This window comes from Thunnus maccoyii, chromosome 16 (genome assembly GCF_910596095.1).
Source record: "Thunnus maccoyii chromosome 16, fThuMac1.1, whole genome shotgun sequence".
Taxonomy (NCBI): Eukaryota; Metazoa; Chordata; class Actinopteri; order Scombriformes; family Scombridae; genus Thunnus; species Thunnus maccoyii.
Window position 1 is genome coordinate 4,518,676 of NC_056548.1, and position 27,567 is coordinate 4,546,242.

At 38.1% G+C, this 27,567-nt stretch overlaps 2 protein-coding genes across 3 annotated transcripts; one reads left to right on the forward strand and one right to left on the reverse strand.

Annotated features, from left to right (window-relative positions):
* The first annotated feature begins 578 nt into the window (after positions 1-578).
* si:dkey-196h17.9 (exocyst complex component 3) lies at positions 579-9,856 on the forward strand. The gene is made up of 11 exons (XM_042388832.1): positions 579-727; positions 2,715-3,210; positions 4,494-4,611; positions 6,010-6,114; positions 6,359-6,459; positions 6,576-6,677; positions 6,779-6,905; positions 7,026-7,133; positions 7,408-7,563; positions 7,688-7,809; positions 8,777-9,856. Exons 1-11 carry the CDS (start codon positions 643-645, stop codon positions 8,913-8,915), a joined length of 1,659 nt encoding a protein of 552 aa, XP_042244766.1. The 5' UTR covers positions 579-642; the 3' UTR covers positions 8,916-9,856.
* A 5,443-nt stretch (positions 9,857-15,299) lies between these two features.
* On the reverse strand, positions 15,300-26,054 carry tnfaip2b (tumor necrosis factor, alpha-induced protein 2b). Of its 2 annotated transcripts, none has more exons than XM_042388979.1 (12): positions 25,968-26,054; positions 23,550-23,681; positions 22,003-22,633; positions 20,858-20,969; positions 19,907-20,029; positions 19,731-19,825; positions 19,514-19,606; positions 18,713-18,839; positions 18,384-18,503; positions 16,760-16,915; positions 16,402-16,523; positions 15,300-15,592 (listed from the first exon to the last, which is right to left on the reverse strand). In XM_042388979.1, exons 1-12 carry the CDS (start codon positions 25,984-25,986, stop codon positions 15,445-15,447), a joined length of 1,878 nt encoding a protein of 625 aa, XP_042244913.1. In that variant the 5' UTR covers positions 25,987-26,054; the 3' UTR covers positions 15,300-15,444. The 2 variants fall into 2 exon arrangements, with proteins under 2 accessions (XP_042244913.1, XP_042244912.1); XM_042388978.1 differs by having other exon boundaries at positions 23,532-23,681.
* Positions 26,055-27,567: the final 1,513 nt, after the last annotated feature.

Sequence of the window (27,567 nt, forward strand, 5' to 3'; positions counted from 1 at the left end):
TAAAAAAAAAGCAAATGACAAAAAAAATATCTTACCACAGGATTCATTTAGTAGCTCTTTTGTAGCTTTCGATTGTATCACACATTCTCCCCCGTGAGCCTCGTGAGTTTGCCCAGTTGTTATGGAATTTCAAATTTTCATTTCCTGTAAAAAGATGCTGCTCAGAAAAAATGCTGCATCAACACATCCCTAAAGTGCTCAGATAAGTGACCACAAGCTACAGGAGAGTTACTAAATGAATCTTATGGAAAGATTTCTGTTGTCAAACACTGAACTTTCAATTACTATGACTATTATTATCATTATTATTGTTATTATTATTATTATTAGTAGTAGTAGTATCATCATTAGCAGTAGTAATAGTAATGTTTATATTATTACTGGGGCTCTTCACAACATGATGTAACAACTTTCACTTCAGGAAAGTGCCCAGGCCCAGACGAACGAAAATGAAAGTACAGTAATGCTGATGTAATGGGAACCCCCCTCACCCTCCCACCCCTCCCTTCCCCGTGTGTCTTTATAAGTGATCTGAGAGCTGCCGACTCACAGATTCACACATTAGCTCTGTGCAGAAACGTGCCACATTAATCCACTGGGACTCATTCAGACATCGGCAGAACCATTCAAACTTCATTAAAAATGGTGAAAAGGTGGAAATTGGGAAGAAGGAGCAATGATAGCAGGAGACCTTTAATAGAGAACAACAACAATGACATACAGGAAGGTAAGAGTCTGTTTTATGATTATAATAATGCTATTTGTTTTCTGCACAGTACAGAGCCTCTGAAAACAGGTTGTAACATCAGAGACAAACACATAACTTATCTTTAGTCCAATTTCCGCACACAAGATGTGTTGGAGTGATAAATACTGCATGGGGAAAAAGTGAAATCAAAGATCTTTAATGAGTCATTTGTACTATCATAAATACTGTAAATGTGAGTGCAATATCTTGATGCAACTAACGTAGGTAAGATAAATGAAAGTAAATATGACCTCTAAACAGTTTTGCTGTTTTGCTCACCTGCATGCGTCTGTTAATTCATTTGTCTGCACCTTTCTGGTCATATTTTAGCTTTAATACTTTTATTAAAGTAAAGGTTTATTGACGGTTTGATTCACAGAGGTAGTTCCTCACTTTCCTCTCTTTCAGTTCATTATTAACTGTCTAAAATCTTGACAACAGTGTTATTATGCTACTACTGGTATCTGCATGGTTGATATAGATACATCATCAGTCATTTTTGCCTGATAGACATTTATTAATTCACATACTTGATAATACACAGAGCCATCGTCTTCAAAACAGACTAATGAAATGCTTCACATGAGCAAATCAAGAGGAGACAGATGACACAGGATCACATTAGAGCAGTAGCAACAATTTTAAGAAAAAGTAGAAATGCAGAAAAACTACTCTCTTACTTGGACGTCTCCTCTGTTTTCAGTCATATTCGGAAAACTGTGATATTGTGGTTCAAATGAGACCAGATCAAACTGTCACCTATGGTGCTGTTTGTCCGAAATGTAGGGGATTCCCAAATGCACGAACATTTAGAGGAACACTTTCTAATAAATGTTCCTTAGGTACGTGCTAGGCCCTTGTATGTGTGCACTTCTCATTGCCTCATACTTGATTACATTCCTTCCTTCTTAGCAAACAAACCTGTTATTGTGCTTGGCTATGAGTGTATGAAGTGTAAAAGCTGCTATTATTAGAATAGAACTAAGACTCCACCCCCATGTGGGCGGCACAGCTGTGCTTTGAGCTAAATCCTTCATCAGCACACTGGCAAGCTGTGAGTGGCAATTATATATTATTATATATATTATACGTTTAGGCGGTGTAAAGCTTATCATGTTAGTTTAGTGTGTTTGCATGCTAACATGCGCTAATTAGCAGTAAACACAAAGTGCAGCTGAGGCTGATGGAAATGCTGTTAATTTTGCAGATATTTGGTCATAAACCACAAACCTTCATCTACAATCTTGTAGATGTGGAGATATTTCACACAATAAGTGTAAACTTTGACCTTGTGGTGGCGCTACATTAAGAGTCAGGAGATCACCAAAGTTATTACAGTTCATCATCTGAGGAACATGAATGTCTGCACCAAATTTCATAGCGATCTATCCGATAGTTTTTGATACATTTCACACAAAACCATGAATTTCAACCTCATGGTGGCGCTACAACAAAAGTGAGGGGATTGATTGTTTGCACAGTTTTAAAAGCCTAATCAGGGACAAGGGCTGCAAATTAGCTTCAGATAGACACTTTGTATATATGACATCTGATGCGTTGCTTATCTGTATGTAACAATGTTTATCGGCATGGTCCCTGTTAAATAAACTAATAAACTAAAAGATCACCAAGGTCATTAGGATCGATCATCTGAGAATCCATGAATGTCTGAACCAAAATTCTGCACAAATTCATCTATTAAATGTTGAGGATGAGATATTTCAATGTGAACAAAAGTGATGGACCAAGCAATAGAACGACATTGCCAAATATGTTTCTGTCATATATGTCATTATAACTCGTTGGTGATGCAGACAAGACCAATGTAGAAATTAATTATTATCTGTTGGGTTTAAAACTCATAGGGATTGAATCTGCATAACTGTGACATGCATGTATAGTTCCTTTGTATTTTCATGTTATATTTGCAATGATCTAAGCAGCTTCAAATATATTTCTGTCATAGGAGGTGACCAGGCAGGTGAGGGGTACGACAACCCTTCAGCTCAGAACACCTTCAACACCATCGAGGAACAGCGTTTGCAGTTTGAGAGAGATCTCACGTTTCAGGAACTAGCTGAGCTTCTTAAGGTGGCCCCTGACACCATCTCTGTGGGGTCTGACACCTCTGAGAATGGATCTTGTTGTGCGATCCGTAACTCGGGACAGGAGAAGCAGCAGAGTGTCGTTCAACTGATACAAAGATCCGTGTACCAGCACTTTCCGACGCCACCAGCAGAGCTGGACAAGAACCTTCAGCGGCACCTGTTGGAAGTGGAGACGGCTGTCCACACTGAGCTTGCCAGGCTGGCTCCCCTGTTTAAATCTAAAGGGTTGATTGGATATCTGCTCGACTGCTACCATCGTCAGATATCTGATCACTTGCATGGTCTACTCCAGCACATCAGCACCTCCAAGAACTCCTTCATGCTGTTGAAGTGGGTCCTACACACATATCTGAGGTATTTATCTACCACCTCCTGTAACTTCCCTTACTCGTTTTCATTTATACAGAGCATGTTTACATGCATACTAATCCACTTAGAGGTGGGAGTAACTGTCATAAAGGCTAATTTTGCTTCAAACACTGACATATTTCAAAACTGTTTTGTGCATCCAATGACCTTTTATATTTGGATACGGTAAAGCTCAAAGCAATAGTTTGACATTTTGGGAAATATGCTTATTCGCTTTCTGGCATAGGTTAGATGAGAGGACCGTTCTCACCTGATTTATAATCTACCGTCAACTGTGAATTGTCATTTTTACACTTTGGTTCTTCGTATTAAACCAACAGGATATAACATGTTAATTTTGTGACCTTTGGACTGAGCCAGGCTAGCTGTTTCCTCCTGTTTCCAGTCTTTGTGCTAAGCTAAGCTAATCGGCTACTTGACTTATATTTGACGGACAGATATGAGAGTCAATCTTGTCATCTAACTCTTTACCTGTACAGCAATATGATGCAATCAAATAAATCAAAAGTTTAAGCATCATTTTTGAGATTTTTTTTCCAAATTCCTTTAGCTTCTGAGTGAGAACCGTGAGTGAGAACCACGACTGAGTCATGTCACACAATATCCCAAACTTTTGCCAAAGGCTTACTGAGGCCAAAGGTCACCTAGACAACGTAACCTTGAGAGAAACCTTTCCCGAACTGTCTTTGCATCTTAATTTCAGCACAGTGCACACTTGAAAAGCAGGTCATTGACATTTTTTCATGGCTGGTATCTCCCTAATATGTCCCAACAGCACAAGAGGGAAATTAACCTGGGATCATGCCAACATTCACTATTCTCTTAAAGACCCTGCTGCACATCAGCTGTGGGGATTTTCCAAATTCTTCTGGGATACATCTGTCTTTAGAAGTCAGCCAATGACTCAACATCAAGCAATGATTAATAATGATTTGCACAGTCTAATGTGTCCCGGACAAGGTCAAGACTTAGAAAAGTTGACTGGGCTGATAGTCAAGTGGGTACTAGTTAATTAGCCCAAGCATAAGAAAAACATGTTGTAGTTACTCCTCTTATGACTATACCCTGGTACTTAGGTTAACGTTACAATTTCAGTAGGCAGTTACGTGAATTAGGTTGTTAAATGAGTGTGCATGTAAACATTCTCAGACATGCCTCTCTTTTGTATTCTGAATTACTCTTCCACTGTTCCTAGATAGAATATGAGATACAGCAGTGAAACAGGCTGCGGCTCGCTTCTGACATTGGTATTTGTGGTACTTTCCCAGTCAGGACCTGCTGGGCGCTGCTTCCCCACAAGAAGTGGATCACATCAAAGATGTCGACCTCATGCTGTTCACAGAGTTGGCAGCAAAAGCAAAGGACAAACTGCTTGAAATTGTGCAGGTAAGAAACCAGCAATGTTCTAATCTTATAGATATTTAAAGACTTTAAAGTCCCTGAAAACCTGTTTTGAGATTTAACATGATCACACCATTTTCCGTATTTGTTCTTTTTTTTTTTTGTCTTTGAAATGGGCGGGGCTCAGTTGAAAAAAAGGGGATGTCACATATTTCCACACACCAATTAGCAGATTTGGAAATATGTGAATCAAAATCTGGTGACAGTTGGTGGGTGGTTTCCTTATGTTGCCTGGCTGCTGTCAATCAAATCTGATGAAAACCCAAAACCCAAACAGTGCTGAAGAAGCAAATTATCAGAATTTATTTACACTTAATAAATATCTAAGCATGTTTCTTTCTGAACTTTAACATATTTAGTCATGACTATTTATTGTTATAAAAATTTAAGATTTGAAACCACGTTTTTAGAGGCCTTAAGGGGCGTCATACCTCACAAAACAAATGACCGACATTAATAACTGTAATAATTTTTCTACTTTTCTTAAAATCAATCTGTATTAAACTTCTTGTGCTCTAAATGTGTCTGTTTATAAATTGTAAAATTCAAACCCCTAATCAACTTCTTCAACTATTAATCATGTGTATAAGTGTAATGGGAGTAGGTTAACTCCCAAAAGCACAACGCTTCATAGTATCGCCATGGTGACAATGGACTGCATTTATATAGCGCCTTTCTAGTCTTCTGACCACTCAAAGCACTTTTTCACTACAAGCCACATTCACCTGTTAACACACAAACACTCATACACTGATGGCTACCAACCTGCTCATCAGGAGGATCTAATCATTTACACACAAATTCACAATTTTAGGTTCAGTATCTTGCCTCAGGACACTTTGACATGTGGCCCGCAGGAACCGGGAATTGAACTGCCATTCCTCAGATCAGTGTATGACCCGCTCTACTTCCTGAACCACAGCTGCCCACGCTTAGTTACAGGGATGGGTGTGAATCAACTTTTAAGCAGGAAGGAAATTTCTCTCAGTCCAGAAGACAGATAAAAGAAAGTAGTGGTGACATTAAAAAAAAAAGCCCCAAATCTCAGTATGTGGCCAAGTTAATGCTGAGTCACTGCTAAGAGAGAAATTGTGGCCACCTACTCAGCCGCTTGTGGCCTGTGCAAAATGACATGAATGTGATATAACCGGTCCTGAATTCCCCAAGTGACGTTTTCTATCTGTCCATGCATGCAAAACATAAGCTGTGAATAAAACAGCTTGGTTTATTTTAAGCCACCTGTCTGGAATGGACACACAAAGATAAACAGAGAAACATGATATCTGATTGTTGCTTTGATACAATTATTCCTACATCATGTACAAGTAGTTTGGAAAACTGTATATGCTTATTAGGACTTGCTGTGTCTCCTTTTGTTCACAGAAAGAGGTCAGCGCGTCTCTGGAGAAAATCCTGCAGAACGAGAGAAGCCAAGAAGGCTGCGATAGTGACGAAGCTTTCATTCAAATGAATGTGGACACAATCCAGGTATTCAGTAACATAAAGCTTATTTTAACTGTTACTTTAAGAGAACATGGAAAAGGAGTCTAGTTTATATCTATTGTGTGATTTAACTTTGATTATTGTTTTATCAGTTAAATGTATCTCTGTATGTTTGTTCAGTTATTTGTTGGCTTTTCTGTTCCTAATTTATTTTAGTCTTATGTTTATCTGTCCTGTAATGATATTAGATCTGAATTAACAGACATCTGTTCTTCTATCTGTCTTTAAGTGCATCGATGCCATGTACAAAGGTGCACAAACAATCAACAAAACAGTGTCCGACCGTGTGCAGGACGTTTGTTTCCAGGAACTGCTGGTGTTTGTGAGGAGGTGAGAGTCTGTTTCTACATAAAAACATATGATGAAATGAACATAAATATCACATATTAAACTCAACATTTTGTCTTGTTTAGACTACGTCTGACAGCATTCTCTTTGATTTGTAGGTACAACACAGAGCAGACTGAGATCCTTAGAAAACAAACAGATAAGGCCGAGCCAGACATCATACACTTCCTGAAGACTTTGCAAACCTGTGGAGCACTCAAGTGAGTACTCGAGCACCTTTGTAGTGTGCAGATTTGAATGTGATGATGATAAATAACGATTATGAGTCGTTTTGTGCTGATGATATGCACTCTCTTTTCAGGCAGCACGTCCAGACCAAAAGTAAAGACATCAAAACGTCCCTTGTTAAGGACACTGTGGAAACGCTTCAAGAGATGGAGGATTTGACTTTGAAGCTCCTGTTGGAGATTGTTGCTGACTTCACAGAGGTAGCTGTTCAACTTATTGACATAAATATACCATTTTCATCAATTTGAAGGTCATTTGAGGTCATTTTTTTTACATTGGAAATAACAGTTTGACAAGAAATCACAATTTCTGTCACACAGAGCCACCTTAAGAAGTACTTCAAAAAGGAGAACAAGCAATTCTTCTTGTTGACGGAAGAAGTAAAGACGCGTTTCCCCAAACTGTTGTGTTGTCAGGATGTACTAGAGGTACGTGTAAGATCTGAGCTTCATCATTTGCACTCGAATCTTAAGTCAAGATGTTTGACCTAAGGCCGTATTCAGACCAAATCAGGCGGTGTGGCGTTCAGCCGCAGATTTATGTATTTGCTGATTGGAAGCGTAGAAAAGTAACACTAAAGGCAACTATTTTACCTGTAGAAAAATGTACATCTGTCTATCTGGTAGCAGAGGAAAATTTATAAAATATATTGAGTATGATACATGAATAACTAAACTTTGCATCTGTGTTTTTCTTTGTCAGAGAGTGATGGATGAGACTTATGAGCTCATCATTCACCTTTACTTCAAAAATCTTGTCCAAAGCAACCAGAGCAAGCTGAGGAGGTGCTGGGGCTCTAACGTTGGGCAACAAGTGACTCAAGATGCTGAGCTGCTTCACCACATCATCTCAGACATGGTGAGATTTGGTGTTAATTGTTGGAAACAGTGAACTGAAACTGACATTTACCCATTAGAAACTGGATAAGCTCTTTATCGGTTACAACATGAATTAATTACCTGTGTGTGTTGTGTTGTATCAGGCCCCTGGTGTCAAACAGTGGAACCTCATTCTGCTGAAAATCACAGAAACGTTGGAGTGCGAGGACAACGATGCACTGAAGATCGTAGTTGCGAGCATGCAGCAGAAATGTATCACAAAGAGGTAAATCATGCTGATGGCAGATGTTTCTTATCCAATTTCCCCCCCCCAAAACATTGCTATGGCCCTCTGTGTTGATGTTTAAAGGAACCATATTGTAACCAGAAACAGGCAAAGCTTAAAAACTGTTGTTATAAAAGGGACAATCCACCAATTTTACATGTGAGGATCAGTTAAAGGTACCCTGTGGAGTTTCTGACTTTTTGTAGTGCTGCGGAGTTTTCAGCAAAAAAAAAACCAAACTGATTTGAAGGGTAAAAATATGCTTTAGGTTGAAGCGTATCTCTTCCATTTGACATTTGGCGCACTTGAGATTGGGATGACTGAAAAAAGTGTCTGAAATGTCTCCTGTATAGACAAGCCTTTGGTGTTTGTGTTCACTGGTAGTTGTCATATGTGTCAGTTGCTGGAACAAGAAAATCTGAATTTTGGAGGAGCTTAGGTGGGTCGAGGAAGTGACCAAGACAATCATACCTTAAAACAAGGCCTTCCTTAGACCTTAAAGGAAAACTATGGCGAGGCAGCATCAATAGCTTCTTATTGAACCTCTTTTACCATCTTCTTTTCTGAAAAACAGAAACGTACTCCTGGGGTTTACTATCAATATACGAGTATCTACTACAGCACTCCGTTGATTATAAGTGTTGGTTGATTGAGAGTGCTGTAATTTCCATGTTGTTATGGATGAATAAATTGAACCTTGCCATTAAAATTTTACCCTTTTGTGATATTACCAAAGTGAAATAACAATTTGTTAATGTCTACAAGTTGTAGTAAATTTTTCATGTGACAAAGGACAAGATTCAAGCGAAAAAGTTTGGTACATCTCTCCATCTTTTTAGCTGTAATTTCTTCTGCCTAAAAACATCTATCCTGTATGTCTACGCTTGTATTGGACTTAAATCTTAAATCCTAGTGGGCATTAAAGGAACTGCATCCCGCTAACTCTTGCTGCTTTTTTTGCCCTCAGCTGCAGAAAGGACCTGGAGCTCCTACTGCGATGGAAAGGTCTCTCTAAACGAGAGGTCAGAGAGGTGCTGGAGGCCCTTCCTGACCACCAACCCAAACATGGATCTGTATCCTGGTATAGATGTTTTATCTGCTGTTGAAAGCCGACATGCTCTACAGAGGATCAACTTCAACAAACAAAAAAGACATTTGGGAGATTTCACATTTCATGAACTTTTCTGATCATGTGAATTCCGTTAAAACCAAGTCTGTTATTTACTGATTTCAGTTCCTCAATCTAATCCTTTGACAGAGATGTAGATAAAAGAGGAGCAGACAGGATGGACAGAGGTTTTTTTTTATAAGCTTTGACACAACTGTGATTAGGATTGTGCATAAAAGGCTGCTAATGAGTTAGCCTATATGTGATTTCCTTTTAAATGTTATTGTCATTTCAGGAAAGGTAAACTTGATTTTTTTTTTAAATCTTGCTTGCCAAAATTTCTTATTCATCTTTTTACATTTTATGTAAAAAGAAATTATATAAAACACATGCTGTATTTCAATGCTTGTGTCTTATCCTCATATCGCAATGCAGCGGAATTGCTAAGATGCTAAGCTCTGCATAGATAGTTGAATGGCTCAACAAAAATGTCAAAAACCAAACTATACGTTGGTTTTGTACGTTGTTAAAGTTTCATGTACGTTTCTAAATATTTAGGTTCTTTTTTTAAGTCTTTAGGTGGTTTATGGTTGAGGGAAATATGACATGATGCTTCAGGATTTTTTTTTAAGTTTTTAAGTATTTAACAGTAAAATTTTGTGCAAAAGACCAAAGTGATATTTTAGCTGAACTTTAGCTGTATTATATTTATAAAAAGATTTGTATGTTTCGCCCTATCTAATGCTAAAAAGAACATAAACAAGCACAAACGAATTAACTGGGTTGAATTAAAGAAGCTTAGCTTTGTTTTGCACTCTTGCTCAGTTTTTTGTTTACTTTTGTACTTAATTTCTTTTGCTTTGTGTACTGTTGGTACTGAAAGTAAAAAAATAACTGCACTGATGAAGATGCACTCTTTATCCATTGTTACAATTTGTTAGATGGAAATTTTTTATATTATTATAATTATTTTTATACTATTTATTAAGTTATAATTAATTTAGTGATATAAATGTACAACATACATCTTGCAAAAACGTCCCAGTTTTTACTATGTTACGATTAATCACACAATATCAAACTTTACTGTTAAAAACAACGATTTCTCTGTTTCCGCTACTTCAGGAGATATTTATGGGTATTTTGTTAACTTGTTTAAGTTGAGTGTTTCGGAGTTTAATCTGTGTTACATTAGGGTTTACTTTTTGACATTTGACTTTATATTGTGGTGGTTTACTTATTTTAATTCTATTTTTTAAATGTTATATGCTGTATTCTTCTTTGGTGATTTGTTTTTGTTCAGAAACTTACAGTTTGGGTTGCAAGAAGACGGTTTCTTCTTTTTCAGTCAGCAATATAATTAATAAACTTCGGTACAATTCAGTAAAAAGTCTTTTTTTGGCTGTTTGTTCATCCTGCCACCACAAGATGGAGACTAACACCCACTTACTAAAATAAGACTGGATGGGAAATGCTCCACACCACTGACACTGACACTGACACATCCTACTTTGTGACTTGGACAGAAAAGATCTTGAAATTTTATTGATTTATTGATATTTCATTGCACAGGTTAGGTAAAGACCATCATATTTAATATTCAGCTAAAACTCCACAACCTCACCTTTGATCAGAAAGGTCAGAGTGAAAGCTTCAACTATGTTAAAAGCAGAAGTTTTTAGGCTGATTTTTAAAATCTATTCTCCTGTTCAATTTATCTGTTTTAGTTTATTTTAATATGTATTTTATTTTACTCTTTTTAAATCCCATTGATATGCATCTTTTTATATGATCTTGTGTTTCTTTTATACCATGTTTAAAGGACAGGTTCACATTTTTCTTGCTGTAATCATTCCTCCTGTTCATACTGACCATCAGAAGATCCCTTCATAATGCACTTACAATGTAAGTGATGGGGGACAAAAATCCACAGTTCTCCTTCTTTCCAAAAATGTTTTTAAAAGTTTATCTGAAGCTAATATGAAGCTTCAACTTCAAATGAGTCAAATCAAGTAGATGTCTTTCAATGTTACAGTCTTTTCAGAGAAAAAGTCCAAAAACTGAAAACAGATTTGTGTCTCAGAACTTTGTTTTTTCTTCTTTCCTCTCCCATTAATCATCTCACGACCCCTCAGATTTATCTGCTGACCCTTTGGAGGGGCCCGATCCCTAGGCTGGGAACCACTGGACTAAACTGGAAAGCAGTTGAAACTAGCTCCACCTCCGGCAGCTATAACAGTAACAGTCAGTCAGTCACAGCGGCAGGACTTTTATTTCTAATGCTTACAGTAAATTTAGCAGATAATACTTCTGTACTTTTACTTAAGAAGGATTTGAAATGCAGGATTTGCATTTGCTGCTTACTTTAATACTTTAACTACATCAAGCTCATAATACTTACGTACTTTTACTGTAGTAGGATTTTTCAGGCAAGACTTGTACTTATAATGGAGTATTTTTACATTGTTGTATTGTTGTATTGTTGGTTACTTTTTCTGAAGTAAAGGATCTGAGTTCTTCTTCCTCCACTGTCTAATTAGCACAAAACACAAAGTACAGCTGAGGATGATGAGGATATCATTAGTTTTACAGGTATTTAATCATAAACAAAAGTATTTAGCTAATTAAAACCTGATGGTGCTGGAAGAAAAGTTAGGAATCGCCAAAGGTCATAATAATTCATCCAACAGTTGTTGAGATATTTCAGTCTGGACCAGTCTGGTCATAGAGCCTCCACTAGCATGGCTAATAATTTCTTTGAATTTCTTTTTCATTTAATTTCAGCTCAGTCAATAAATATGAATAATTAAAAACTGATAATAAAACTAAAAATATTTAATTAATGGCCTATGTCAGGCTGATAAACCTCAAACTTCTCTTTGGCTGTGGTCCTGGTTACTGAAAACCATAGACTGTATAAAAATATGGATGTAGTTACCGTGACGTCACCCGTTGGTTTCTGAAGGGCGGTTTTGAAGCTTAAAGTGAGCCGCTCCGGCTGTTGCCATCTTGGCAATGCGTGAAGCTGCCTAACTCCCAGCCAATCAAAAATGGGCAGAGAGGCGGGCCGAATGGCTGAAACAAGCCACCTAGCGGCTGGCAGACCTGTCACTCAAAGCAGCCATGTCCTTTACTATGCATAACTTTATGTTAAATTGTTACTTAATAAAATTTAAACGGGTGAGTTATAAAAAAAATTCACCCCCCGTACAGTTGGCATGAAAGGGGAAATTAGCTATAGAGAACCAGGCTGTAAACATGTTTATTTCTGCTGTAAAGTTGGGCATTTTAACATGGGGGTCTATGGGGAATGACTCGCTTTTGGAGCCTTCAAGGAACCGCAGTTTTTGGCACTTTCGCATTGGCTTCATTTTACAGCTGCAGAGGTTCTTGCTTGCTGAAAACATAACAGTAGCCATCTCTGGGTTGGTGGCTCACAGCAGGAAAGCACCGTGGATTTCCACCAACCAGCTTCCAGTCATTTATCAGCCTGGTCATTCCCAGTACAGTTTACCATCCACAGCTTTCAATAGTTTATCTTCCCTCCCTCTCCAATGGGAATTTGTAGCTATGACCCCCATCTTCCTGAGCACATTCTTTTCTTTCAATGATATACAAACACTGACAGACTTTCAGGGAAAAAAGCCGCCAGTAATGTGCGCCGGACTCATGTACTTCCCTGCTTTGAGCAACAGCCATTAACTGCAGTTACAACTGAATAATAATTAACTAGGAAACACCTTGATCCAGTGTGCAAAGCTTCTGTTCCTGCAAACAAGGGTCAATAATTTCCTGCTATTGTACAAGACTGGCTTGGCTGTTTATGATGTTGGTGAGTCACTTAATGGAAAACTTCACAGTAACTGGATGATCGGTGGTGGTTTACACTTCCTGCAGAACCTCTGATGAAGAATCTGAAGAATTTCAATTACAAGCCCTGACCACTGACGCCAATTTAGGAACATTTCTTCAAAAGGATTCTTCAACCACCATGTTGTTGTTTTTCACTCATAACTCACCCTGATAGGTTTTGTCTGTTAACTCCCAAAATACTGTTTATATCATTTAGTGTCAAAATGCAGGTCTACGTTGTCGTTTCCTGCACTAAATGTTCATATATTTTGTGCTCTAACTCATGAATTTTAATGAGTAAGAACATGTTTTCATGAACCTGCAAAAAAGCTCATCTACTCAAAGACTTTGTGTGTGAATTTTATTTAGATTGAATTTGTTGTTTATTTATTAAGTTTTAATTAATTTATTTATACAAATGTACAAATCAGATGAAAATGTGGTATAGTTTTCACTCGGCTACAATCAATTAGACAATATTAAACTGTTGAAAGCAGATATTTCTGTGTTAATTACATTACAAACTTACAATACTTAATTAATACTTAATTAATAATCTAATTTTACTTGAACTACAGATTGCTTTTTAACTTGAACTGTTTCAGCTACTTCAGGAGATATGTTGTGTACTTTTTAACTGATTTAATCTGGATTTAATGTGGGTATATGTCAAAGTTTATTTTTGACAGTATGTACTATCTGTGTGAAGTATACTGGTTTACTTGTTTACTTGTTCCTATTTATTTTCTATTTTTTTAAATTTTATTTCTGCCTCTATGCAGCATATAATGGTTCCCTTTCATAACGCGTTTCGTGTCTAACCGTGGCAACACCTCCTCCGTGACCTCATCAGAAGCTCAAATAACATTATACCAGCCCTAATTGGCTGGCACCCTTGACGTCTATGTCAGCCCAGAGCTTTGCCCCTGCAGCAATAAAACCTCTAACTGGGACACTCACCCCCTGTGTGCAGCCCCTAGGCTTATCCCATGCTCAGGCATGCTTTTTATCATGCCTTTCACCTCTGAGGAGCATCGGCGTCTGCATATTCTGTGTCCAGCTCGTGCCCTGAAAATTTATGTGGACAGGACTCAGGGTTTTGGAAAGGGCGACCAGTTATTTGTGTCTTAGACATAACCACACGTTGGTAAGCCTGTGTCCATGCAACCTCTGTCCCACTGGATGGTGGAGGCTACTGACCTGGCTTATACTAGCAAGGGTCTCCAGCCTCCCACTGGCCTACGTGCACACTCCACCAGAGGTTTAGCAACCTTGTGGTCTCTCTTCAAGGGAGTTTCTATTCAAGAGGTGTGTGCGGCTGCATGCTGGGCCTCTGCCCACACGTTTGCTAGATTTTATAGACTGGATGTCTATACCAACCCAACCCTGGCACGTTCACTCCTCAGTATGCAATGAATGCTATGAAAGAGAACTCAAGGTAATGGATATAACCCTGGTTCTCTGATTAGCATGAATGAGTGTCTCACCCAAGTTGGTAGCTCCTGGTTTGAAAAGTGAAGTGCCTTAAACCTGCAGTCTTTCTAATGGCCAGCAGGGGGCGACTCCACTGGCTGCAAAAATAAGTCTGATTGTATAGAAGTCTATGAGAAAATGACGCTACTTCTCACTTGATTTATGATCCGAGTAAACACTTTCCTAATGAATTTATGGTCTGAATCGCTAGTATCAAGTCTTCTTCAATGCATCATGATGTTCATTTTGTAAATGTTGGCCCCATTTACAGTAAAATTGATGATAAAACAGTGTATGCCTTAGGGCGTGGCTATGTTGTGATTGACAAGTCAGTACCACAACGACAACGTTGATTAATGTAACCATGGCGTAACCCATGGATTTGCAGAGTATAGGCGTAGCTGCTGCTATTTCACAGTGTGTTTGCAGTTCATGAAAGTTAATTGTAACATTTTGGTCACCCAAAAAAGTCTAAGGAGTCAGTTTTTTTGGTGAGTACATGTTGTTTTAATGGTTTTAGGCCTGTTTTGCACTGGCAGATATTAGCGTTAGCATTAGCGTTGTCACTGTTAACCATAGATTGTATGGTCACTATGGTCAGCTCCACCCTCTTGTAAATATGGTCACTTCTGGCTGCAAAAATCAAACATGGCGACAGTCAAATCCAAGATGGCGATGGTCAAATCACTACACTCGAGGCTTCAAAAATGGCGGTTCACAAACCAATGGGTGACGTCACGGTGACAACGTCCATTTTTTTTTACAGTCTTTGGTCTCACCAGACTACCCTCCTTGTTATGGAAATGAGGAAGAGGTGAACTTGTTTTAAATGACAACTGAGGCTATGTCAGTCTAATATTAAGGAGGAGGGTCACATCCACTCCTGACATAGGCGTCACGGGTGCCAGCCAATTAGGGCTGGTGTAATGTTATTTGAGCTTCTGATGAGGTCACACGGGAGTTGTTCCCATCGTGAGACACTGACTCACGCTAATCAGAGAACCAGGGTTATATCCATAACCTTAAGTTTTATATTCCTTTAATCACCCAGATAAGGTGATCAACACATGAGCAGCATCACTTACATAATACATAATACTTAATGTGTTCATCATACTAATGCAACACAAACACGATACATTATATTGGACAACCCAACTTTAAAACTGAAATGAGGAGAACATATCACTGGAGTGAACGTCTCATTTGACCGGAATGCTGGAGAAAAAAGGGCGAGCGTTGACAACGTTGGCTGGTTTCAAAGTGTCTGACAGAATTGCTTTGACGGTTTTCCTGTTGGCCTTGGTGAGGTTAGTCTTGAGCTTGAGCAGAGCCGAAACATGTTTTTCACTGTGGATGAAGGAAGGGAAACATTAGAAATGAACTTTTTAAATCCAGGACAACCACTCATTAAACAAAAGAGATATGACATGTTAATTTATTAGTTTTAGAGGTGCTGGTACAGGTGGATTATGTTACTTTTGGACTGAGCCAGGCTAGCTGTTTTCCCCTGTTTCCAGGCTTTGTGCTAAGCTAAGCTAACCAGCTGCCAGCTCTAGCGTCATATTCAGAGCACAGTGAAAGCGGTATCAATCTTCTTATCAAACCACAAAAAAGCCAAAAAATATATTTCCCAATGTCAAACTATTTTATTCTTTGGTTTGCATGTGAAAGTCTTACAACACTAGCCGTGTTTCCATTAACCTATTTTTATGCGCATTTTGAAGTATCGCATTAAAAAAAGCTTAATGAAAACGGCAAAATTGGAAAAAACTTCCTCAATTTCGCAAAAAAAGCTTCACTGACTACGTCCACAGACTGTCATAACAAGCTTTCATTTAAAAGAAGCACTTTTCTTTGTTTCACTTTTGTTTTTTCTTGATAACTCCTCCAGAAAATTGAGCCTCAGCCTTTCATAATAATATCATAATATCATCCTGCTGCCAGGAAACATCTGAACTCATGTGAGAAGTTTTAGCTCAGTTCACTTCCTGCTTCCCTTAGGTTTTACTGAAAAATATGTTTGTCAACGTTCAATGTTTACTGATTATGTTCTGTCTTTATTAGGTCAATCACAGCTAAATAAGGACAGTGCACATTCGCTTTTGATAATAATAATAATAATGATGTGAATCCAACATGCAGATTGTAAAGGTTACCTGAGGTCAGGATAATCAGTTCCCAGTGATACTATTTGTAACTTTATGGCAGGGAGGTCTTGGAGTTTCAGCACTTCGGCAATATTGTTCAGGATTTCCTTCAACCAGTCCTCCTTTGATCCCTGTGAAGTAGTTTAGTTTAGTATTTAAGTTTACTTCAACAGTAATATACAAGCCAATTGCGGAGGATTTTATCTTTAGTGTTTATTGTTTTTAAAGTGAATTTTCCCAGGAACATGTTAATCACACTCTGCGGTCAGTTCAGTGATACATTTTTTTCCTTGGAGTTTCTGATGTTGAACGTAAGATGATGCAACCAAAAATTAATGTTTTGTTAGATTTTGTGCTTCAGTCTCACCATTTTCACAAATAAATTGTGCAAACTCTCCGCGTTGTCTTTCACAGTCATGAAGGCTTTCTCCTGACGCTCCTTGTTCTTCAGTTTGACTTTCCTTTTCAGGAGCCTCTTCACATATTCTGCTGTCACTTCCTGGTGAAGCTGACCCATCAGATCCTGCAATCAAATCAGTAATTCCGACAAAAAACGTTATTTTAGCAAACAACTATTTTTTGTTTGTTCTTTGAAGAACCACTTGATTTACCAGATAATTTGCGAATCTATAAAACTATACCAGTAATTATCCATGTTTTACTCCCTTTACTACTTAAATTATGAATATTTCATGTATTACTAACTGTTTTGCAAACCATACTGTAGTATGCATTTCATCTCCAGGCAGCCATTGGGTTCCATTAACTTCTGTACAGTTTGAAAATCATATATCATATATGTTTATGTAAAATCTCACTGTATGTAAATTAATGGAAACCAATGGCCGCCCGAAAGGTAAAATATATTTAAATATATTCTGTAGAAATGTAAAGTTAACATGAAAGTTAACATAACATGTAGTTAAAGGACCAGTGTGTAAGATTTAGTGACATCTAGCGGTGAGGTTGCAGATTGCAGCCAACTGAAAACCCTCCGCCTCCCCTTCTAAGCACATAGGAGAACCTACGGTGGCTGTGAAACTTGTGAAAAAATGCAAATGGCCCTCTCTAGAGCTAGTGTTTAGTTTGTCCGTTTGTGGGCTACTGTAGAAACTAGGGGTGTGCCAGAATACAAATACGTTATTTGGAAAAGCACAAATAGTGGGTTTTTATGAATATTTGTTTCATACAAACATTTTTTAAAATTATTTGTTTCAGGAAGAAGAAAAAAAAAGGTTGGTTACATCACTATCTCAGTCTCTCTCCTCTGCTCCGCTGTTATGTCTATCAGCAGATCTCAATGAGGGGAGTCACATCCACCTGCTACAAGATGCACATTTCCTAATATGGACATCACTCCTGGAGTTGAGGGGTGTTCCTCAGAGATAAAGCTGATCTACTGACACAAGTGAAGTGCTCCCAAGGGACTCTCCATAACCTGTTGTTCCCACTCTCCTTTCCACAAAGTTAGGTTGTAAAAAATAGGCAATAAATGAAAAGTGCAAAGCTTTGAAGGTCTTTCCTCCATGTTACACGGTGTGCTGTCTCTGTGTTATGGGTGTATAAATAGGTAGAGGTCTGTTTGCAATGAGGCGATGAGTAAAGTTTTAGCTCATTAGTCAGCACAGTCATCTTTGATCTGCGAGACTCCAGTTCAAGACCTGGTGTGGGGACCTCCTTTGTAAGGTAGTTTATTCATGAACACTTATTGTAACACTTTGACTTTCTAAAATTAAAAGCTTAATAAAAACAAAACAGGATTCTAAGGCAACGAAAACACGACGATTCTTATTTTCAGGTAATTATACACTAATTAAAACATACTTATGGATATTATATTCCATTTCTGCCAAGACTGTTCTGCTAGATGCCACTAAATTCTACACACTGGTCCTTTAAGGAGCTAAAACTTGAAAAAAACAAAACAAAAAAACAGTGGCTTGTCCTTTCATTTGAATTGAAGAGGGTGTGCCATGGTTTCTTCAGTTTACCTGGTGACACAATTCAGCTGAACCTTGAAGATCCTGAATCTCTCGTTCAGTGCTGACCAGCAGATTCTCAAACACTGACTTATTCAGCCAGTCACTGGTTCCCAGCTTGCGGTACTGTGGCTGTGTGAGATACAAACATGATGCATGAGACAGTGAAATATATTATCTCTAACTTTTACCAAAAACAGATATAGGTAGGGTCCACAGTAGTGCTGAATTTGTAATAAAAATGTTCAGTTTAGGGTTAAAATTTTAATTATTATCCATCTACACAGTGACATCCATGAGCACATTTTGTGAATTATTATGTATTATGTAAATAAACTTACCTTGAGGACCTTGTGCACAGGGCTTAGTAAATACATGTGAGCAGATTGTTTCATGTCCATTAGAACAGACAAACAGCTTTCCTGAACATCCTCTGGGAACAGATCACTCTTCTTAACGAGGAAGTCCCTGCAGACAGACCACAGGAAAACCCTCAAATTAGCTCACCGCAATATTTTATTGTGATAGTGAAGGATAGGTGCACAATATTTCTGTCTTAAAACAACAGTCAGAAGCCCAAATGAACATTGAAACAGTTTTTTTTCTTGCTGTAATCATTCCTCCTGTTCATACCGACTATTACAATGGAAGTGATGGGGGTCAAAAACCACAGTTCTTCTTCTGTGAAAAAATGTATTTAAAAGTTTATCTGAAGCTAATATGAAGCTTCAGATAAAATTCTTTTTAGTGCTAAAGTTCCTCTTTTTGTTACTATACTTCCACTGCAGCTCAACAGGGAAACACTGTCCGAGGAAACACAAAGAGGGAATTTGATGCTAAAAAGAAAAATGTGTCAGATATCCACTTGATACGACTAACTCAGACTGCTGAAGCCTCATATAAGCTTCACATCAACTTTTAAATGACTGTGTGGACACACTGTGGATTTTGGCCTCCATCACTTACATTGAAAGCACATTTGAAGGATCTTTTAATATCCAGTATGAACAGGAGGAATGATTACAGCGAGGAAAACCTCTTTCACTGTTCATGTGGACACCTGACTGTTGTTTTAAGACAGACTTGAAAAATTGTGAACCTGTCCTTTAAGCTGTTAGTTTGTCTAAATGTCAGAAAAGTACCTGAAATGTTCAACACAGCTGAGTATGGCCTTGATGAACGGCTTGCTGTTCGGTTTGCCTTGCTTCATGATGTCGTCTTGGAAGATCCTGAATCTGCAGGAGTTTGTATTTGAATGAAAACAGTTGATTTTCACATCTGCAGTGTTGATATCATTAAGAATAGAACTAACTGCATTTATAAATAACAGTATTAGAAGCAAATAATCAATCTTGTTACCTTTGTAGTAAATCTTTCAGTTGGTAAGTTAAATCCTGGGCCTTGCTTTGGTCTCCCACAACTTTTACAGTTGTAGTCACAATACCATTGATGAGCTAAAGACAGATAAAGGATACAAATTAATTACTGCATTTAAAAATGATAATTATGTTTATATTGTGTTGATAATACTGTACCGGAATGAGATCATAGGCCACAGGACTGACGAAGCAGCCGTCCTCTCTTGACGGCTCCTCTCCGTCATCCCACTTTTGCTTTGCTTCCTCCAGGACGCGGTCGATGCAAGTCGTCAGCTCACTCTGGATGTACGAAAAACAACATGCAGTGGTTACTTTTAACACACATAACACTCTACTACTCTACTCTACTTTTTTGTTTAAGGCATGAATTTCTATGATTCTATCAGGGTGGCACTAGTGAAAATGTCATCAGGACAATCATATTAAAACTGATTATTGTCTAAAGGGCAGAAAAATGTGGCCTGTTGCTGGAGCTCAAGATTAGATCAACTAAAATCCTCCAGAAAGCCACAAGTATTATAGTTTCATCTGGGCTTGTTCTAGCAAGTGAATGTTCATTGTTCATTCCTTCTGCAATCCGACTACTTAATGTTCTGTAGCATTGTCATTGTTGGTAGATGTTTTATCTGATCTTTTTTATTGTATCTATTAAGTTTATTTATCTATCTTATTTTTGGATTCCACATACAGCTCCTTTGTGTTTTTTTACTCCTTTTGTGTTATATATTGCATTATTTATTTTTATGTTATTGTGTTGTGTTAACAACAAGCTGCCCCAAACAAATTGCCCCTAATGAGATTAATAAAGTTGTATGTACTGTATTGTAAAACATTGAGATTCATCTACTGGGGACCATGAATATCCACAACAAATGTAATGACAAATGTAATGACAATCTAACCCATAGTTAGATAATCTGACCCATAGTTGCTGTGATATCTCACTCTGCACAGAAGTTTTAATCATACTCATTGACTGGCAAACATCTGGATTGTTAGACATTGCTGCTAGTGTAAAAAACACAAAAACGAGACCTGAAATTTGAGTAAAACTACCAAACCAAAACTAAAAACTGCTATACATAACTAGAAATGTAATGAATCTACCTGTTGTTTGTTCAGGTACTGTTCCTTTAGAGGTTTCAGTAACTTTTCAGGCAGCAGCTTTCCCAACGCTTCGTGATCGATCTCACTGGCCAGCTCTGGCTCTCGAAGGATTCTGACACAGAGAGCAGACATCACATTCACAGTCATTAACAATTCAAGAAACATGAACTGTACAGATTAGGATTTCATGGGAATTTTTTCATCCTCTGGAGATCATGAATATTGATGTTAAATTTACCAGTGGTGGATGAATTACTCAGATCTTTTACTTCAGTAAGTTTCAAGAAAAAAATCTTGCATTCAAAATTTTATTGAAAGTACACAAGTATAAGCATCAAAATATACTTTAAGTACCAAAAGTAAAAGCACTCATTATGCAATTCAGAATAAAATAAAAATAATATATTATTTTATTATTAATTATTGATGTATTATGTGTAACATATTTTAATTACTTTATGTATAGCTTTGTAGCTTAATCTATAATTGATTGATTGATTGATTGAATTGTTTATTTAAGTGTCCTGCACCTTTCTGGCTAAAGCGACCAGCATCCTGAGAGACTCCACTCACCCCTGCAATAGACTGTTCTCCCTCTTGCCCTCAGGCAGGAGGTACAGCAGCCTGTGTAGCAGCACTGTCAGGTTCAGTAACAGCTTCTACCCGGCTGCTATAAGACTGCTCAACAAAATAACACACTGCTGACTGTGCTCTTGTGTTTTTAGTCTTTTTCTCTCATACCTGTGCAATGTCCAGAAATTATTTATTATTCAGTTTTTAATGTGTTTTTAATGGTACCATGCTCGTAGTTTCGTTCTACTTTGCATCACTGATGTTTTGCTGAATGACAATAAAAGGATCTTGAATCTTGAATCAAAGTAGTGGAGTGCAAATATAAAGCTGGAGAATGCTGGAAAATGGAAAGTAGTTGTTGAGAAATCTTGGTCTGATACGTTGGACAGAGGATGGACTGATGGACCAACACATGGACAGACATTATCATGTTTGGGCACTGCCACCGCCAGAATAAAAATACACCAATATAGAACAGAATGGATTCAGAAATATAAGATTCTTCACCAAATGTTGATTTTGAACCCTGTTATTGTTTTATAATAATAAGATAAATTGAATTAATGACTCACTCTGGATAATACTCGTTCACCCAGAGCAGGAGGGAAGTGCAGTCCTTGTCATCTAGACCAAACTCTGTAATCTTTTTGAGTCTGGCACTGAAGGTTTGGTGGTACCACCTGGCATAGGAATTACAGATGTTCAGCTCCAGTGGGTAGCAGCTTTTCACCACCTCCACCATCCATAGCAGGTCCTGCTTCAGCTGCCTGCCCATGCTGCGGATGTGGAGAGACTTCTCCACCTGGTCTGCAGGGCTGGAGGAGGTGTTGTCCATGCGCTCCTCCACCAAGCTGCAGAGCGTTGAGTCGTGGAGCTTCTTCCAGCCGCTGGGCCTCCAGGCCGGCGGTGTCCCATCCCTCTGCTTCCACTGCTGGTCCTGCTCCTCCTCCTGGCAGACGGCATTCACAGCAGAGATTAGAGCCTCAGCGTTGACTTCTGTGCTGAGAGACTGTTTCAGAATCTGCACTACGAGGTCCTTCAGGGCTCTGCGGTCTGCATCAAGCCTGTCTACTTCTTCCTCCTGATGTTCAAGTGCCTCTGCTTCTGTTATCTCCCCAAACAGACGCTCCTCTCTCTCTATCAGCAGCTGGCTGGCCTCAAACAAATGGTTTGCCTCAAGGAGTTCTTCAAATGTGGGTATCACTGAGGGAGAAAAGCAAAGAGCAGACCTTGTTTTGAGCTGTTGGAGATGGTGTTTACAATAAAATGTGGCATCTAAACTTCCTGGAATCACTTTCTATTGGACCTCATACTCCATGTGCATGAGACAAAGACAGGCCTGCATTCAGTCACAAAGCCTGATAACAAAGAATGGTGCCCAGTCAAACAAAGAGTCCAAAATGGACTCCATCTCCCAGCATGTTTTGCTCAGTTCGCACCTTGGTGTGAACTCTGTGGGACGCATTACAGTTTTGTCTCTGAGACACACCAACACCACCGGGAGTCCTGGCAACGCAGCCGTGATATCACTGCGGCTTTAAGAAGCAGCTGCACGAACACCGCCATTCCATTGTAAATGTGCAGGAGGAAGCGTTGCTTTCTCTGTGAGCGAGCTTGCTAAAGGACTTAACCCCATGCACATCCTTTTTTCGCCACCAACTGGAAGGTTCTCCCCTCGCTGGACAGAGCGTGAGGACGGTCCCGTCAGCATCCAAGCTGAGGAACAACTGAACAACTGGCCTGCCGAGTACCTGAAAAACTGTGTGCAGGTGTACTGAGGAGAACTGCTGCTGTTTTAAACGCAAAGCTAAGTTAATTGATAAATAAAAACTATTCATGGCATTATTTTTGAAAGCATCCTCAGTTTACTTTTAGTGCCTACTTTTCATATACTTTTGCACATGCTTTTCAGTATGTGTAAATATATAGTGTTTGTGGCCTTGAAGACATGAATTCAACCATTAACTTCATCTCTGTTCCTAAAATATTTCTGTTTCTTCCTGTTTTCTGCAGTGCAGTCCTATTCAAACATTAACAGTTAATGGTTGGCTAACAACTGGCTAATGGCTGGATGTATCTGATGTTAGCTCCATTAACTGACCATTTTGGGGTTCCTTACCGCCAGGTGAGAGGTGTCCATCAGTTACAGAGATGGTGTTTGGACCAGCTTGAGCTCTGTTGCCTCTAAATAACTTTTGGAACTCTATCCTCAACCACCTTCCTCTTGCAGGTCTGCCGCTTGGTTCCTCTCCTGTGGAGACAAAATACCACCAAATGTTGCTAATAAAAAAAGAAAGAAAAAGAAGAATAGCTAAGTGAAAAGCTTAAAAATAGAGCATGTGCACCAGAGACTTCTGCCGGCCGAGCAGCTAACTTCTGGTTAGCTCTCTGTTAACACCTTATGTGTGCAGCTCAGCTAGACTTTCCAAATGTTATCAGACCAAATGGATCAAATTTTGATTGTGAAATTAGTAATTCTGCGGGTGTTGCCCAAAACAATTTATCCACCATTTTACAGTTGCAACATTAGCATTAGGAGTAGGCTATGGTGGAGCCCATGGCGCCCGCACGTCTCACATGTGTTTTGTAATTACTCTCACCGCTTTAAGCTAGTTTTTGTTTGAATTTTGTGTAATACACTTGCTTTCCTGTTTTTTAATGTTTTAGTTAGCTATTTTTAAAATTGTGAATACAGTTTTTGCATTTTTTAAGGACCAGTGTGTAGGATTTAGTGGCATCTAGCAGTGAGGTTGCAGATTGTAACCAACTGAATACCCCTCCCCCTCCCCTTCCAAGTGTGTAGCAGAACCTACAATGGCTGCGAAAAACGGGAAAGGCCCTCTCTAGATCCAGTGTTTGGTTTCTCTGTTCTGGGCAACTGTAGAAACATGGCGGTACAACAACATGGCGGGTTCTGTGGAAGAGGACCCGCTCCTTACGTAGATATAAAGGGCTCATTCTAAGTTAACGAAAACACGATTATTCTTATTTTCAGGTGATTATACACTAATTAAAACACACTTATGAATATTATATTCCATTCGTTAAGTCCATTCACTAGTTGCCACTAAATCTTACACAATGGTCCTTTAAATGACTATAATGGTATTTTCTCATATTTTGAATAAAAAGAAAGATTCAAATTTAAGTAAACAATTCACTAACTGCTACTTACATAAGTCGTTACGTGTGCTATGTTATTCAAAATCAAACCCTAACAAACACATTTTAGTTTTTTGAGCAAAAAAGTGGAATGAAAACATATTAAAAGAGGAATCTGTAATAAAACTGTACTGTTTCTATCAAAAATTAATAAGATAAATAAATTGATTCAATCTGATTAAATCGTAACACAAAGCATCATCTAGCATCCAGTTGTTCCACATCATCGTGATTTTTCTTATGAAAAAACAGACCATGGAAATGACAGTTAATAAGAATATTACTTTTCAGTGACAAAATTCACCTTTCAGCTTCATTGATCAATAACTAAAAAAGCCTGTTGATGATTCATATAACAAGAAAGTACTAAAGTGTCAGCCTTTCCCTGCATATCACATTTAACAAAGCACGGGAGGAAACTTTTATGAGAGTAAACACTCTATCAACCAGTCCAGACAGGCAGACAAATATCTATTATAGTATAGTGTTTTTGTCTAACTCCTCCAGCAGTGTTACTCACCCCAATCTCACAGTCGGATCAGACATTATGCTGATTCTACAGTGTATATTTTGTACTAGGCCAGTATATAATACAATATACGGTATTTTTTAGAAAACATAGGATAATAATTATAATGTTGTTACTAAACTCAGCTACATTGGAAACTGCTTACAGAGATCACTTCTAACCAGGTCAAATTGATCACTATAAGCAGATGATTATTATAACCGATTTTTTTTCTTTTTCTTAATTTCTCATGCAGATTACCATTTAATTAACAATTTTATATTTATTACATGAATATGAAGTAATGAAATGGGCAGTTTCACTATTTACTTAATTTTATTGACTGTTTCAAAATACAGAACAGCTGTTTCAAACGCTTGTTTCACTGCTGCATCTCGTTGGCTCATTTTTGTCAGTTTGTCATAAGCTTCAAGGAGACTACATTTTTCATTAAAAGAAATTGACTTCCTTTCCTTTTCTTTCCTTTTTGTCATTTCCTGATTGTTTCATGGTGGTTCTCAAATAAACATGCCCACCCCGCACCTCCACGCAAACCTGCAGAGGTGTGCCGCAATGCCTGATAATGGTGCAGCAGCTGCTAAATACACATCATATGTGTACTATGGGAGTAAAGTAAAAAGAAAATAGAATTATAACTAAAGTTATAATGGTCCTATGTGGTAATGACATTTTTCAGTGTGTATGGTTCTAATATAGATTATCGTATGTTTGTCAGTTAGTTCCAGTAAAATCAGCCATGCTCATCATCACTGACTGTGTTTTGTGGTTAGTACATGTAACCTCCATACAACCTGTTTATCACTTTAATAACCTGATTATTGTTGTGTTGTAAACAGTTTTTCTTACCTTTTGCTCTGAAACTCATCGCTCCTGAAGGCAGCAAGACTCACAGGTGTGAAAAGCTCGTCCGTCTCTGCAGCAGGTCGGCTGAACACTGAACTGAGAATAACTTGCAAAATACCATCTGATGTCAGGATGTTGGTTAAGTCACGCTCTGAGAAACTCTGCTATATCACGTATCCACATTTCCTCTTGGAACTTACATTTATAATGTGAAAATGAATGCATCAGCTCTTTCAAAATGACACATATGTGTGAATGTTCAATTTAAAATGTCGCCCAGTTTCTGACACTGATCAAGCTCACTGTGGGTGAGGTGTTATTATAGCGTCGAAATCTTACGATGATTACAACTTTATCTCTGCATATTTAATGAGGACATAAATAATTTCAGTTTTTCAAATCAGATTAATTTCAAACCAGAAAACAAATTTGGTTGTTTGTTACCCTCCATAAAACAAAGTCTAACTTCTAATCACATATATGAACTTTGATTTTCAAAGCATCTAAAAAAGATGAATACAGTTCACACCACAAACTACGCTCAAGTACTACAAATACATCTGGGAAAAGATTTTCACTTCCTCAGAAAAAAGAGAAGTCTAACACCAGTTTAAGTTTAAATTTATTTCCTCTGCTCTGACCACAACTTTTATCACAACAGTTTCTCACACACCTTGCTACTTTATAAATTATCAGTGTGATTTTTAGCACCTCATATACACACAGCTGACTTCCAAGATCACTCAAATAGATACAATAATCAGATTTTGCTTCATGAAATGACCAAAATACATCTGATCTGATCATGATCTGAAACATTTCACTTTCTGTGACTTAAAGGAATAGTTCAACACATTGGAAAGTACGCTTATTTGCTTTCTATTATGGCGTTTTCAAACCTATAGTTTGTTTGCTTTGGCCTGAATCAGTGGATGAGTTTGTAAACCTTGTTCAGTTGCTTCTCACAAAGAGAAAACGCATTAAAAGCCAGGTGAGATCATTCTCTCTGCTCATTGGTCAGGTGTGTCTGGGGCGGCAGCAAGAACGTGAACACAGGAGGAAGACTTTGTTGCACTAGCCCAGAGACCTGTACTATGAAGCAGGATTTGGGCTTAGTGGAGTATTTTTTGCTATTTAGTTGGATGATGAAGAAAACATTCTGAATATATCACATTAAAAAACCTTAAAAGTAATGTCAGACTGTTTCTGCTACCGAAGCAAAGAGTGTAAAAGTACTTAATGACTGATGGGGTTCATCTGACCCAAATGTTGCATTTATAATCATGGGAGCCAATTAACAGTGTGTGGATTATTTTTCTAATAAAAGACAATCTTTGGTTTTTATTTCCAGTTATTATCCCACAGTTGTCTCATGTTATTCTGAGCTGCAGTGATGGAGTCAGAGTGTAAAATCATCCAAACCGTTAGCTGTCACTCTGGGGATAAAATCAACTTAAACAATTAAAATGCAGCTAAAATCATCATTATGTGTTTAGTGTCATAAACGATCTCTCTGTTTGTTAGAAGCTCTGTTTTAAAACCAGAGTGGAAACAGAAAGCCTGGAACAATAAAATGTTTCCACTGACCTATAAAATATATATA

Coding starts and splice junctions, on each gene's coding strand:
- si:dkey-196h17.9 (XM_042388832.1), top strand. CDS start 643: ATGGTGAAAAGGTGGAAATTGGGAAGAAGGAGCAATGATAGCAGGAGA. Junction 6,678..6,778: donor CAAACCTGTGGAGCACTCAA/GTGAGTACTCGA, acceptor CTCTCTTTTCAG/GCAGCACGTCCAGACCAAAA. Junction 7,134..7,407: donor GTTGTCAGGATGTACTAGAG/GTACGTGTAAGA, acceptor TTTCTTTGTCAG/AGAGTGATGGATGAGACTTA.
- tnfaip2b (XM_042388978.1), bottom strand. Junction 16,524..16,759: donor ACAATTTATTTGTGAAAATG/GTGAGACTGAAG, acceptor ACTACTTCACAG/GGATCAAAGGAGGACTGGTT. Junction 15,593..16,401: donor ACTGATTATCCTGACCTCAG/GTAACCTTTACA, acceptor CTTCATCCACAG/TGAAAAACATGTTTCGGCTC.